General features: G+C 31.8%; 1 protein-coding gene across 4 annotated transcripts in view; it reads right to left on the bottom strand.

Annotated features, from left to right (window-relative positions):
- Shal (Potassium voltage-gated channel protein Shal) overlaps window positions 1–13,143 on the bottom strand; it is a 304,860-nt gene that overhangs the window by 115,728 nt on the left and 175,989 nt on the right. For 3 of the 4 annotated variants that reach the window (XM_090401339.1, XM_090401337.1, XM_090401340.1), the window contains exon 2: window positions 8,912–9,080. In XM_090401339.1, the coding sequence (XP_090257465.1) occupies window positions 8,912–9,080 (169 nt within the window). The remainder of the gene's footprint in view (window positions 1–8,911; window positions 9,081–13,143) is intronic. The other variant, XM_090401338.1, reaches the window with a different exon arrangement.

The following is a 13,143-nucleotide window of genomic DNA, read 5'->3' as shown; positions in this document are numbered from 1 at the left end:
TCGCAGATAAAATCCTCCTAAAACTAATGTAATATCTAACTTCATTTCTTTATCGCCTTTTGCTGTGTCCATTTCATTTATCTTCAAGCGGTACTGCATAGCAAAAGGCACTCTTCATTTTCCATTTTGCTTAACGCTCTTATTTCTTCTTCCTACTTAGGGATATTATCGTAAATTTGAATTTTACACGTTGTGCCATCTTCCCATGGCACAACGTGTAAGTTGAAAGATGGAAGTTTGTTCCTGTTCATTAATCAATTTAATTCAATGTTTTCTAGTCTGTTGTTTGAATACTAAATATTCCGACATAAACATATATATCTATGTTTATGATTATTATCAATATTAATATTTCTAAATCTTCGCTCTGTCTTTCCATTTTCATAACTTTTGTACAAAGATGATAATTATCTTCTATTTTTTATAATATTTTATTAAGCTGCAACAAATGTTTTAGGTGTTCCTTTAGGAGTCCTTCTCAAATGATGTGATTCTTAAATAATTCATTCTTTCCACCAACCTACCCTCACTAACACACTCTTTGTATGTTAGTGAAATATATGGCAGTCTACGACTATAGGATGACAGATATATCTGGAGTGATGTCATGTCACAAATTTGAAGCATTTCCTCAAAAAACGTTTCATCAGGTAAAACGATAAATTAAATAAAAAATGTTTATCAGAAAATCTGTCGAATACGAACAGCTTCCATGAGTAATTTAATAATTAATATAATACTGAAGTTTAAAAAAAATCTGGAAATTTTAGAAATTTTAAACAGATTATTAACTAATTTTTTAAAACAATTTGTTATTCGGCATGCAAGCAAATGATCACTGCAGTTGTATGGTAGTTTTTGACCGAAGAAAACGTTCAATAAGATTCGAAACAAGGACGATATCATTTAAGGATAATTCCTTAACTTTTATTGTCTTTCATAATCAAAATTCAAATTCGAATTTTGAATTTGAATCACTTATGCATTAATATTTTTAATAGTTCCACAGGAATGCAACTGGTTATACTGCCTATTACATTACAGTCTATTGTAAGCGATCAATGTTTATCTGCTGTCATATCAGTCTTTCAGAAGAATGTAGTAAGAGAGATTTGTCGTTCCTTCAACTGGAAGACATTGATCTGCTGGTTGGAGGAATGACAGCAACTAATAGCAGGTTTCCTCCACTATATTTCATGAATTAATTACCGCAATGAGTTGTTCTTTAGCACGAATGTCCGTTTTTTTTTCTTTTCTTTTTTTTTTTTTTTTTGTAAACCTTGCCAATTCAAATATTCATTTCTTATTAAATGCCGACGACAAGTAGTATTAACTTAATCATCGATTCTTAGGAGGCTTGAGAATAATGATGAAACAAATAAGCGAGATAATGAACAAAGCGGAAAGGAGACTAATTTACATAAGCGTATATCGTGCCAGATGACTTGACGGATTACTGATAGAAAATAACCTTAGTATCCCTATTTGTTCAACACTTACTAGTACATTTTGTTCAGTAATTTCACAAAGAATTATTGGCATTAGCTAAGCTTGTATGTTACAGGGCATATGATTTTCGCTTGTTAACTGTTTTCCCATCATTAAATAACGTTGAATTTGTTTACACTAGATTACATTTTGAAGTTTAAACTATCTATTAAGAAAATACTTATCAGATTTGAGATTCTTTCAAAATTCTCTTGTAATCTTTATGCTTTGCAATTTTAATCAGTTTTAGCTAGCATTCAAAGATCTAAAAAACCCACAGCTTATTTCATCAGCCTTGCAGAATGCTATCAAATCGTGTCAGAACTAATTACAAAACTTTAAAGGACTACTTAAAGCCATTTTGAAATGATATTTTATTCGGAGCTCGCTGTGTTAAGATTTTTTTTCTTTTCTTTTCTTTTCATTTTTTTTTCTTGCTACATTTCTCAAAATACAAAGATTCGTCTTGTCCAAATTATTCCTCGGCTCTGACTGGACAAATTTTAATGTAATTTGGTGTTTAGAATTCTTATAGAAATCCGAGGAATTTCAATTTTTGCTATAAATTATAAATTGTGTTGTACATGTTAATGGCTATGTTATAACTTATGTAAATAAATACGTACACTATGACTAGATGGAATTAATTAATTTTTTTTAATTAATGGGAAATCTAAATTTCCCATTTAGAGTACATATTCACTCAATCTAACTTTGGTATTAACGTTAATCATGATTGTTATGTATTCATTCCTTTTCGGCTATTTTGCCTATTTTTTTTTAGGAATACCCTTTTTATAATGTCAGTGTATATAGATACATGTACATAAAGATATAGATACATGTATATATATCTTGAAAACATCAGTATTGCCCAAAAAATTGAGTAAAAAGCCAATGACATGATAACTCAGCATCCAAAAAACCAAAATTTCGCTTTCGTTCAAGTTGTTACTTTACACCCAACAGCTCTCTGGTAACCATGGGCTACTGTTCCCATATTTGGGTTGGTGTTCCTAATAGCCCTCTAACAATACTTGTACAAAAACGAGCCGTTAAACGGATTAATGATCCTTCTCTCACCTATTCATACTACCCTCCTTTCATATAGAAAATGAGCAGAGGAAATTGGTTTCTGCTCCTTACATGTTTTACAAAAACTTCCATGTCCATTAATCCTAAACTGGCATCGAAACTTCTTTTACTATTAAACCCGTTGAAACTAGCGCAAATAGCTATTAATCTCACTCCAAATTCACAGATCAAATTGCCTTTCCTTTTTTGTTTATTCCTTCCCTCTGGCCTTTCTCTTTGCAATAGTCTCTCCTCTTATGTGTTTACAAAATAATTTACATTCCTTCAAATGTAATGTGAAGATGTTTCTTCCTTCTCTTTAAATTTCTACCCATTCACGGTACGAAGGTACAGCGAATGGTTAGAAATAATGGTCAACCTGTCCTAAATGACATCATATCAAAAATTCATATTGTTATACATCATTCCACCTGTTTCGACTTTTGAGGTTCTGGAATTACTTCATTTGGCATCTGTAGTTTGCACAATGATTTTCATGGTTCATTACTCGGATCGCATTATTATACCCCCTAAAGTGCTGCAAGGATATTATCTTCTCAATAAAAGATAAACCTTTCAACAATATATATTTTCCCTTCTTGACTGCTTCATAGTGATATTCCGAATGGTATCCCAAAACATGTCAACAGTTATAAAGCCGAGTTGGTGGGAAGAAGGATAGCGTCTCAGCTCTGCAACTTACAGGCCATAGTTTTAAATCTCACTGTGACATCGATATTTGTGAATGCTTTAGGCGGTAAATGATTTTCATTGCCTGGATGTGACACTACCACCATGCTCTGAAGGCCAGAAGCTAATTAATCTCTAGATCGAGTATTCAGAGTATTAAATGTGCAATACGTTTACCACCTTTCAGGTTAATAATAATAATAATAATAATAATAATAATAATAATAATAATAATAATAATAATGATAATAATAATAATAATACAGATGTACACAACCCTCACCTCGATTTACATAAGTCCAACTAAAGCGACCAGAAAGTATACATCAGAAATCACTTAAATGTTTGGCTTATAAAAATCTACAAGCTTGAGCCTAATCGAAATGAAATAGCCTAGCTAGCACGCACTCTCCCAAGAGAATTACGCTGATGGATGCCACCTAACATAATGCACCTGCGTGGTATGTGTTTTTGCGTGTTTACTTCCCCGTGTTAGTATGTTCGTATATACAACAGTTCCTATTCTTTAAAACCAGACGTTTCGACCTGGCAAATATATAAAAAAAGCAGAAAAACATTCAGTTTAAGCAGTGAGCTTAAATTTCATATTTAGTAAACATGAAGATAATGGTCACAGAGGATATGAAATAAGCAGTGACCACTTCCTTGTTAAAATAAAATTAAGATTACCACCTAAATGGCTACAAGTAACAAGAACAGAAAGAAAAATTGAAACATTTGTTTATAAAACTAGACTGTTGAATGACACAAATGTGCAATGGCTATATGAACAAAGAATTAACCAGTATCTAGATAAAATAAAACAAAATGAAGAAATAGAAATAGAATGGCTTAATATAAAAACGATACTAAATGCAGCAGCAAATGAAAGCTTAGGAAAGACCAAAAAATTCAATAAAAGAAAAAACTGAAGATCTGGGATGATACAATCAAAGAAATAATCAAAACGAAAAAAGAAACCTATCACAAATGGTTAAGCAGTAAAAGATTAGAAGATGAAATAGAATATAAAAAAATAGGAGCCATAGCTAAAAGAGAAGTCAGAAAAAGACATTGCGAATCATGGAATAAATTTGTTTCTAATTTAGAACATGATTTATATATAATAAGACCCAATGTATATAAGATTTTGAAACACCTAAATGCAGATACCAAAGAAAACATAAAATTAAACACTGAATTAAAATTAGAAGAATTTCTAAATTACTACACAGAACTGTGGACAGACAAATATTTTAAAAAAGACAACTGGCAAACAATTAACGAAAATGAAAAGGAAATAACTGAAGAAGAATTAGAAATCAGCCTGAAAGAAACAAGAAACGGAAAATCACCTGGAGAAGATAAGTTAGGTTCAGAACTATATAAATACGCAGGAACAAGATTCAAAGGAAGACTCTTATTATTTTTAAATAAAATTTACTCAACTGGTATCCCCCCCCCCAATAGAATGGAAAAAAGCAATTGTGATTCCTATCTTTAAGAAAGGTAATAGAGATGACCCTAAAAACTATAGAGGTATCAGTATATTAAATTCATGTTACAAAATATACAGCAGAATCTTAAATAACAGACTAATGAAATATTCCGAAAACTTTATTCTAGAGGTACACAATGGATTGAGAAAAGGACGATCATGTATAGACCCAGCCTTCTGCCTAAAATTAATAATAGAGAAAAGAAGAGAATATAATTTAGAAACACATATTGCATTTATTGACTTTAAAAAAGCATTTGACAAAGTTAAAAGAAACATATTATTTAACATATTAAAAGAAAGACAAATGCCAAATAATATCCTAAAAGCTATCACAAGTATATATGAAAATAATCAAATACAAATAAGATTAAATCACGAGCTATCATATACGAGAGAGATAAACCAAGGGGTACGACAGGGATGTCCCCTCTCACAAAATCTATTTAATATTTACTTAAATGAAATAATAATAAAATGGAATAAAAATTTACATTAAGGAATTAAACTTTCTCCTACAGTGAACTTAAACACTCTCCTCTTTGCAGACGACCAAATAATAATTACAAATTCTGAAGATAACTTACAGAAAACTATTTTAAATCTAAATGAGATATCCAAAGATTATGGTATGATAATATCAACGGAAAAATCAAAAACTATGGCCTTTAAAAGGACAAGATCCAGCAAGAACTAAAATAGTATTAGATATCAAGATCTTAGAACAGGTGAATTCATTTAACTACCTAGGATGTATGATCACTTATGAAAATGAAAAAGATATAAACATAAAAATTGCAAAATATTTAAAAATAACAGGAGTAATTAACTCTATATTTAAACCAAACCTAGTTCAAAAACAAACCAGGCTAAAAGTATACAATACATTAGCCCTACCGGTCTTAATGTATGGAAGCGAAATCTGGACAATAAAACAAAAAGACAAAAAAGATTAACAACAGCAGAAATGAAGTTTATGATAAAAACTGCAAAGTATACCCTATTTGATCACAAAAGAAACGAAGATATTATGAAAGAATTAAACCAAGAACCAGTAATTGAAAAAATTAAAAAATATAAACATAAATGGACGGAACACGTTCAAAGAATGAAAACAGAAAGATTACCAAAACAAGCCTTAAAGTACAAGTCATTTGGAAAAAGAAAAGCAGGACGTCCTCTTAAACGATTCAACGATGACTTCTAAGGCCGGAATAGGCCATACTAGGCCTAAATCCTTGATACGTATGATGATTATGATGATGATGATGATGATAATGATGATGATGAAGATAATGGTCAAGAAGAACCAGATTCTAGTTCAAAAATAAAATGAATTTTCAAATGTGTAGACATTTTTAAAAATTGACTGCAGTGCATTAATACACACACACATAGAGATGCATCATCATCGTAATCAATATAATTGCAATTTTCTGAAACTGATCTTTTAGGTGATCCATTTGTATTAAGAATGAATTTAGTTTAGTGGTAATGAAAGGTTGAGAATTTGTTATTTTCAACCCACAAATAATAATAATAATAATAATAATAATGAAACGACGTAATATAATATTCACCGTTACGGAACCTACACAGGTTACAGCTAATTTTAATTCAGTCAACATGATCACTGGAGTTGTATGGTAGAGAAATAAGGTTGAGAATTTGTTATACTCAACCCACAAATAATAATAATTTTTTTTTTATTTCTCAGATAAATTACATACATTATATGAAGACAATTATGCATAACAAATACTTTCTCGTACTTAAAAGTTTTTTTTTAAATAATAATAATAACAATAACTGTTTACAACATATATTATTATAATATTCATAATGATGATTATTACAGATGTTTCTTTGCAATTTTACAATAATAATTAACTTTGCAATAATAATAATAATAATAATAATAATAATAATAATAATAATAATAATAATAATAATAATAATAATAATGAAACGACGTAATATAATATTTACCGTTACGGAACCTACACAGGTTACAGCTAATTTTAATTCAGTCAACATGTTTTTTCAATAAGTCGTATAACGCGCATATAAGGATTTCTGTCATTGCATATCTCTGATATTCTCCATTTCTCCAATATAATTTCGTTTTGATTTTATGATATGATATTTTCGTGACCCCTGCAGAAAATTTATTGATTTATCTATCATTCATTCACAATCATTTCTTTTGAACAATTCATTTGTGGCTCCTAGAGAAATCGAAGGATTTATTGCCTTATATGTTAAAATCCATATATGCAAATTATATTCTACTTCAATATACTGATTTTACTTTTCCAGAAGATTTATTATAAACGTTTATTAGAAATGACTGCTCGTACGAAAATTCATACTGCAAACAATAAATTTATAAATGAAATAAGAAAGAGAGATGACATTTAGGAGCAGGAATCACGTTACTCGTATTATAGTTTTCTTTTCTATAGATAATTTAAGATATAGAATTGAAAATATAATGCAATATTTTGGTGATCATTTCTTTCTCATAAATATTACACTATGTATATCCATTATTAATTCAGGAAGGAATAACTTATGACATATTTACGATTTCGGCAGAAATATGATTCCACATTTGTTTTAAGTGAGCAAGTCAGAGTATATTCAGCGATTAAGTTTAATGCAGGAGACAGAAACACGGCATTCTTTTCACATTACATGAGCAATATGGATGCGGGCGAGTTAATGCGATAAAAAAGAGCATTACAGTAATCCCTCGATTAATGCGCCCACGATTAGTGCGTTTTCTATTAGTGCGTCATTTTTTTTCGATACCCAAATTCGATTAGTCCGCCTATATACATCTTAAAAATAAATGTTATAGATTTTTAAAATTTTCTATATAATTTTCTTTCTATTTTTATGGCTAACTATGTTAAAAAATCACTCACCAGAATGAAATAATTTAGTTGCTCATTTAAACATTTTACAAAATTATTTTTAATGGCATACTACACCACTTCCACGTACACTATGTTCCAAATTTTTACCGCCAAAATTTATGTCGCCTGCTATAGTAAGCCCACAGATTCGAGACCGTTCGACACGTCTGCGCATGTCACAAAAAGGAGAATCCATTCCGATAATAGAGTAGTCAATCCGTCTTCTGGGATGAGTTGTTTATTATTACACGTGGCAAAATTAACTTATCTTTTACGATCATTGTAGTTTTTAAAGCGGTAAATAAAGTTAGGAAATTTTATCTATAAAGCACGTGATTTCGAGTGTTGGCGACCAATTCGTACGTTCTTCATTTCTTTCTCCCCTTTAATGATAAGTACAAGAGTTAATTAAATCTCATTCTTGAGAATTGAGTGATTCTTACCTGCTAAATTTAGATGCACAGCGGGAAGATCCCAAAGAATATGAAGAAAATTTAACCACTGATAGTCAGCAAAATAGATTTTACAGAAACAATTTGAAAATATTTTTCGTATAATCGAAATTTTTACATCAGGGTCAGCCTCTAAGCATTGCTGCTTAGAGGCCCTGATGAAGAGAGAAGCAGTAAAATTTGCAGAAGAGTAGAAGAGGCAATAAAATGAAAAAAAAAATGTCCATCAAACTACGTTAGCTCAATTCTTTGTTAAGAAGTAGAATAATAAAATTTATATTCTGAATATGTTTTATTGTCTTTCAGCTTCATGGTTTTCCTTTAACTAGACCCTGAGACATACCCTAATTCTTTTATAAAAAAAATGAAGAGTCAATAAAGAAATCTGAGGAACGAATTATACATTTTCCCATAGGTTATTATATTCGTTTAGTGCGTTTTCGATTAGTGCGCCTGTTTTAAAGAACGCATTAGGCGCACTGATCGAGGGATTGCTGTATATCATTATTAAGAATCAGCACTGGTATTCTACGGGTGAGGAAGAGTACGATGCGATAAATGGTTCTCTATCTGTATGGTGGTGTGCGTCCACATATACATACATTGTGCACAGTGGAATAGTGTGAATTATGAGAACCAAGTTTTGCTAAATGCTATTAGAAAGTGAAAAGTGCAGTAGAGACGGTAATGTTTACCTGAATATATTACTGCCTGATTACATCAGCGAAGCTCTAAAAACTATGTTGCCATACAGGTATCACAGAATAGAAAACAAGAAAGATACAAACCCTCACCCTTTGTGCCTTCCTTTTGTCTGCCCTCTGGCTTTGGTGATAGATCCGAGAAAAGTTGGAGACGATGACAGGAACTGGAAGTGCGATTACGAGCACACCACTTAGGGAGCAGACGCCACCTACTATCTTGCCGGCAATGGTGGCAGGTACCATGTCACCATAACTGAAATGTATCAAAAAACACTTCCTTACATATTACTCCAGTTAATTAAAAGTATTATACAATAAGTTCTGAATGTATTAAAAATAAAAGTAACCTAATTAGTTTAAATGTAACATTTCATACATGCAGTACTGTTACCAGCATGCAATCTGTCATTGCACTACTACAAATACTCAAAAGTTTTAAAAGAAAACCACCATACAGCATGATCAATTCGTTTTGCTTGTAAATTAGCACATATTTATTAAATCAGTATTCTAAAGACATGATAAATATGATGCCTTTTCAGGCTCATTTCGAGAATCCAGAATAATTATCTCTATAACTGAATAACAAAATAACTTTTTAAATCATGAATTTGAAATAAAAGTAGAGCGGATCTCAATAATCCGTGAAATAGCAAATAATAAAAATAGTAAATTGCATTATTAATAGAATATGTTAGAACAGAACAAACTGGATAAGGAACAAGTGTAGATGTTTGTCTTCTACTACTGTTTATTTTCTTTTACACAGCGGACCAAATGGATTGCTGACACACCAAAAGAATGGCTTTTTATCAATCAAAATTTCGGCAGTGATTAGTTAATTAATCCTATCTCTATATTCAGCTATGCCTGTCAGTATACTTGTGTTCTCTGGTTAGTTTGTCTCTTTTGCGGCGTGGAAACTCTGTAATAACTTCCATACGAAAGTGACTAAATCACTCTCAGCTGAATATCCCTTAAAAATATTTTTGGTGTTTTAGATGGGATTAGAACGATCTTTCCAATCAAAAGGCACCATTGTTACAGATCAGCAGTATGTAACGATTGCAGCTGTAGATAAAAGCCTGGTATAGGATAATCCATGCCTTTAGCACAGATTATGCTATTCATTTATACCTTTATCTGAGTAAATATTTATTTAAAAAATCAGAAAATGAGATACTCTCTTCATATAACTGGAAAGAAACGGAGATGGACAGTTTTTATTTACGTCCCGATAATTACAAGAAATGGCCAATTCAAATTATTAAATCATTTGGAAGATTTGTTATGACAGCAAATGATTCAATGCGTAGTCTGTGTAGAAGATATGGTTGTGAGAATGAAGGAATTTATTCATTTTTTGCGAGAGAATTTTCTAAATCAGCATGTGAAAGAAGGGACTCGAGGTCAAAGTGTTAGATTTGATCATAGCATTACAAGGAATATCAGTTAAGCATGTGATTATTTTACCACCAGATGGTGACAGTAAGCATGCCTTACTTTCCTAGGAAGTAAATAATTATATATATGTTGCAATCGGGACTGAAGTATAGCGCTATAAATTAAGACCAAATCAGCGAATATTATCTTTAATGCAGTGGTATCAGTTACCGAAATGGAAAGATATCAGCAGTACATGGACTTTTTGAAAAGTACTTAGATGAGGCAGTATCATGGTGTTGGAGACGAAGTTCGAAGAACTTCGTCTCCAACACTGTACAGTTCGAAGACCAAGTAGGGCGGGAGCGAAATGGATGTGCAACCTTATTAAGCAAGAGATCCATGATGTGGAAGGAATATCGATAGAATAAGAATGAGAAGAGATGAAACAAATAAAGCGCCAGTAAATTACAAGTATCGTGCAAAAAGCTAAATCGGAGTATGAAAAGAAATTAGCTGTGCAGGCAAAAGACACTCCAAAAGAATTTTATCGTTATGCCACAAACAAAAGAAATAATGAATGTGGAAGAATAACTTTATTGAAAGCAAATGGTTCTCTTGTGTCAGAAGCTGATGGCATTGTTCAATTAATGAGTGCTCGCTTTGCAAAAATATATGAACCAGGTGTATGTCACATAGTACACATTGCTATTACTACTACAATATTGGATGAAAAGAAAGGTGCATGATAATGATAATGAAGAAGTGTTGCATAATCTGGATAAGAAATTCGGGAGTAGGGATAGATGGAATATCAGCACATGTGTTAAAGTAATGTTCAGTGTGATCGGCTAGGCCTTTCCCATGTTTGTATAAGTTGAGTCTCACCTCAGGAAAGATACTACAGAAATGGAAAGAATGTATGATAGTTTTGTTGTACAAGGGTAATGCAAAACTGATGTGTAATTACCGAGTTATCAATATCGCTGATGTAATGACGTAGATCTTAGAGAAGTTGGCAATTACTCTCATACAAAAATGTGTTTACACACACAAGCTATACTCTAAATATAACATCATAGGATTACTAAAAGGAAGTCATGTTTTAGCAATCTGTTCATTTTTGTAACACCGTTATGACTGAGTTGGGTAAAGGTAATCGATGCACTATGATACTGTCAGATATTCCTAAACTGATAGAATACCACTTGAAAGTTTTTTGCATAAAATGGAGAATATAGGATTGGAATATAAACTTGGATAAGTTTATATTGACATGGATAAGTGGATGGTTAAGGTAACTGTGGTATATCCCAGGGATCAGTCCTTAGACTATTGTCATTCAATCTATACATTAATGATATTTGGATGGGTCTTCAACTGTCTGCTGATAATGCAAAGATAGACAAGACAATTAGGGATACTACTGATATCATCACTTTGAGTACTTACACAATAATTTGAATAGTCTGGAAATGTTGTAAAACAGATTACTACCATTGAACTGATAACTATTATCAGTTCAATGATAGTAAATCTAAAGTTGTGCATTTTGGCGTGATGAGATTTCCAATGAGATATTATATTGCAGGGTTATGCTACAAGAAACTCATGAGGCTAGGGACCTTGTCATTATCGTGGATATGACTTTGACATTCAAAGCTCAGATACCAGAAATTGCAAATACAACTCAGACGATAATTGCGATGTTTAATCGAATCTTGACATGTAAGGATAATGAAGTTATTTTGCCTCTTTAGAAGGTGTTGATAAGACCACAAAACCAAAAGAATTTTATCGTTATGGCGATAAAAATGACCACATCTCACTATTGTGCGCAGATTGGGTCTCCCGGGTTTAGACAGTGATAAAGAAGTGGAAAGAGTGGGTTCGAGAATATGTGAACTGCAGACTCTGGTTAACGGGAGAAAGAGGAGGCTATATGATTGAGATCTATAAACTTCTGAATTAGTGTTATTGAATATCGTGTGATGAAAATTTTCAGTTATATGGAAGGTGAGGATAGAATACCGGAGCATCCATGGAATGTAACTTTGTTCTCGGTTAATAAAGGAGGTTAGATCTTGCTCTGTGAGAAAATTTAGTGAGTGGAACAGTTTGTCTATTGAAGTGGAGAGTGCATCTCTATTGTGAATGAGTTTAAGAGAAAGTATGACAGCTGGTAGGATGATGTATAACTTCCCTCACTGAGTCCTTGCCTACCTGGAGGTCCTAGGATAATAATAAATCAATCAATTATCCTTCCTTTCCTTCTCATGAGTCCCTAAGTGAAAATCCCCCCCCCCACACACACACTTCTGTATGAGACCGGCTAACTCACCTTTAGTCGAAAGAGACCAGCTGAAGGTTCTTCACGTTAAGGATAGGCATCGAACCCAGGTCTTTCCGACCAAAGGGTTTCGTCTATGCCGACTGAACTACGGAGGCTCTATATCAATTATATAATATAATATAATAATAATATATTATTATTATTAATCATATAACATTAAAGAATGGAGAAGTTCAAATTTGAACACCTAAGATATTTCATCACTTTTAGACAGTTTTATAGAGACCCAAGCGAATGAAAAATGAAAATAATAATACAGAGATCACAAACTATATCGCAAAGAGTACATAAACTAGATATTAACTTTGTTGATTTCCTATTCCTATCGCTTTCTTTTCTTTATATAGTATTTTCCTCTGTATAATTATGATTTTTCTTTTTGTAAATAAATGATCCACATACTTAATTAAACGTTGTATTCATTCACCTCACCATGCTTATGTAGTTCATCTAATTTTCTTAATAAAAACATCCATGCCAAATTAACACTCTCAAATGAAATATGGCCGATGTGCAGTAAAGAAGTTCTCATACCAATTAAGAGGTGCCGATTTTTATATAGAATGTCAGTTTAAAATTT

The sequence above is a fragment of the Typopeltis vanoorti genome, chromosome 12 (assembly GCF_054136105.1).
Source record: "Typopeltis vanoorti isolate ZY-2024b chromosome 12, IOZ_Tvanoo_1.0, whole genome shotgun sequence".
Classification (NCBI taxonomy): Eukaryota; Metazoa; Arthropoda; class Arachnida; order Uropygi; family Thelyphonidae; genus Typopeltis; species Typopeltis vanoorti.
Note: the sequence above shows the minus strand (reverse complement) of the source record. Positions and strands in the feature narration are given on the sequence as shown.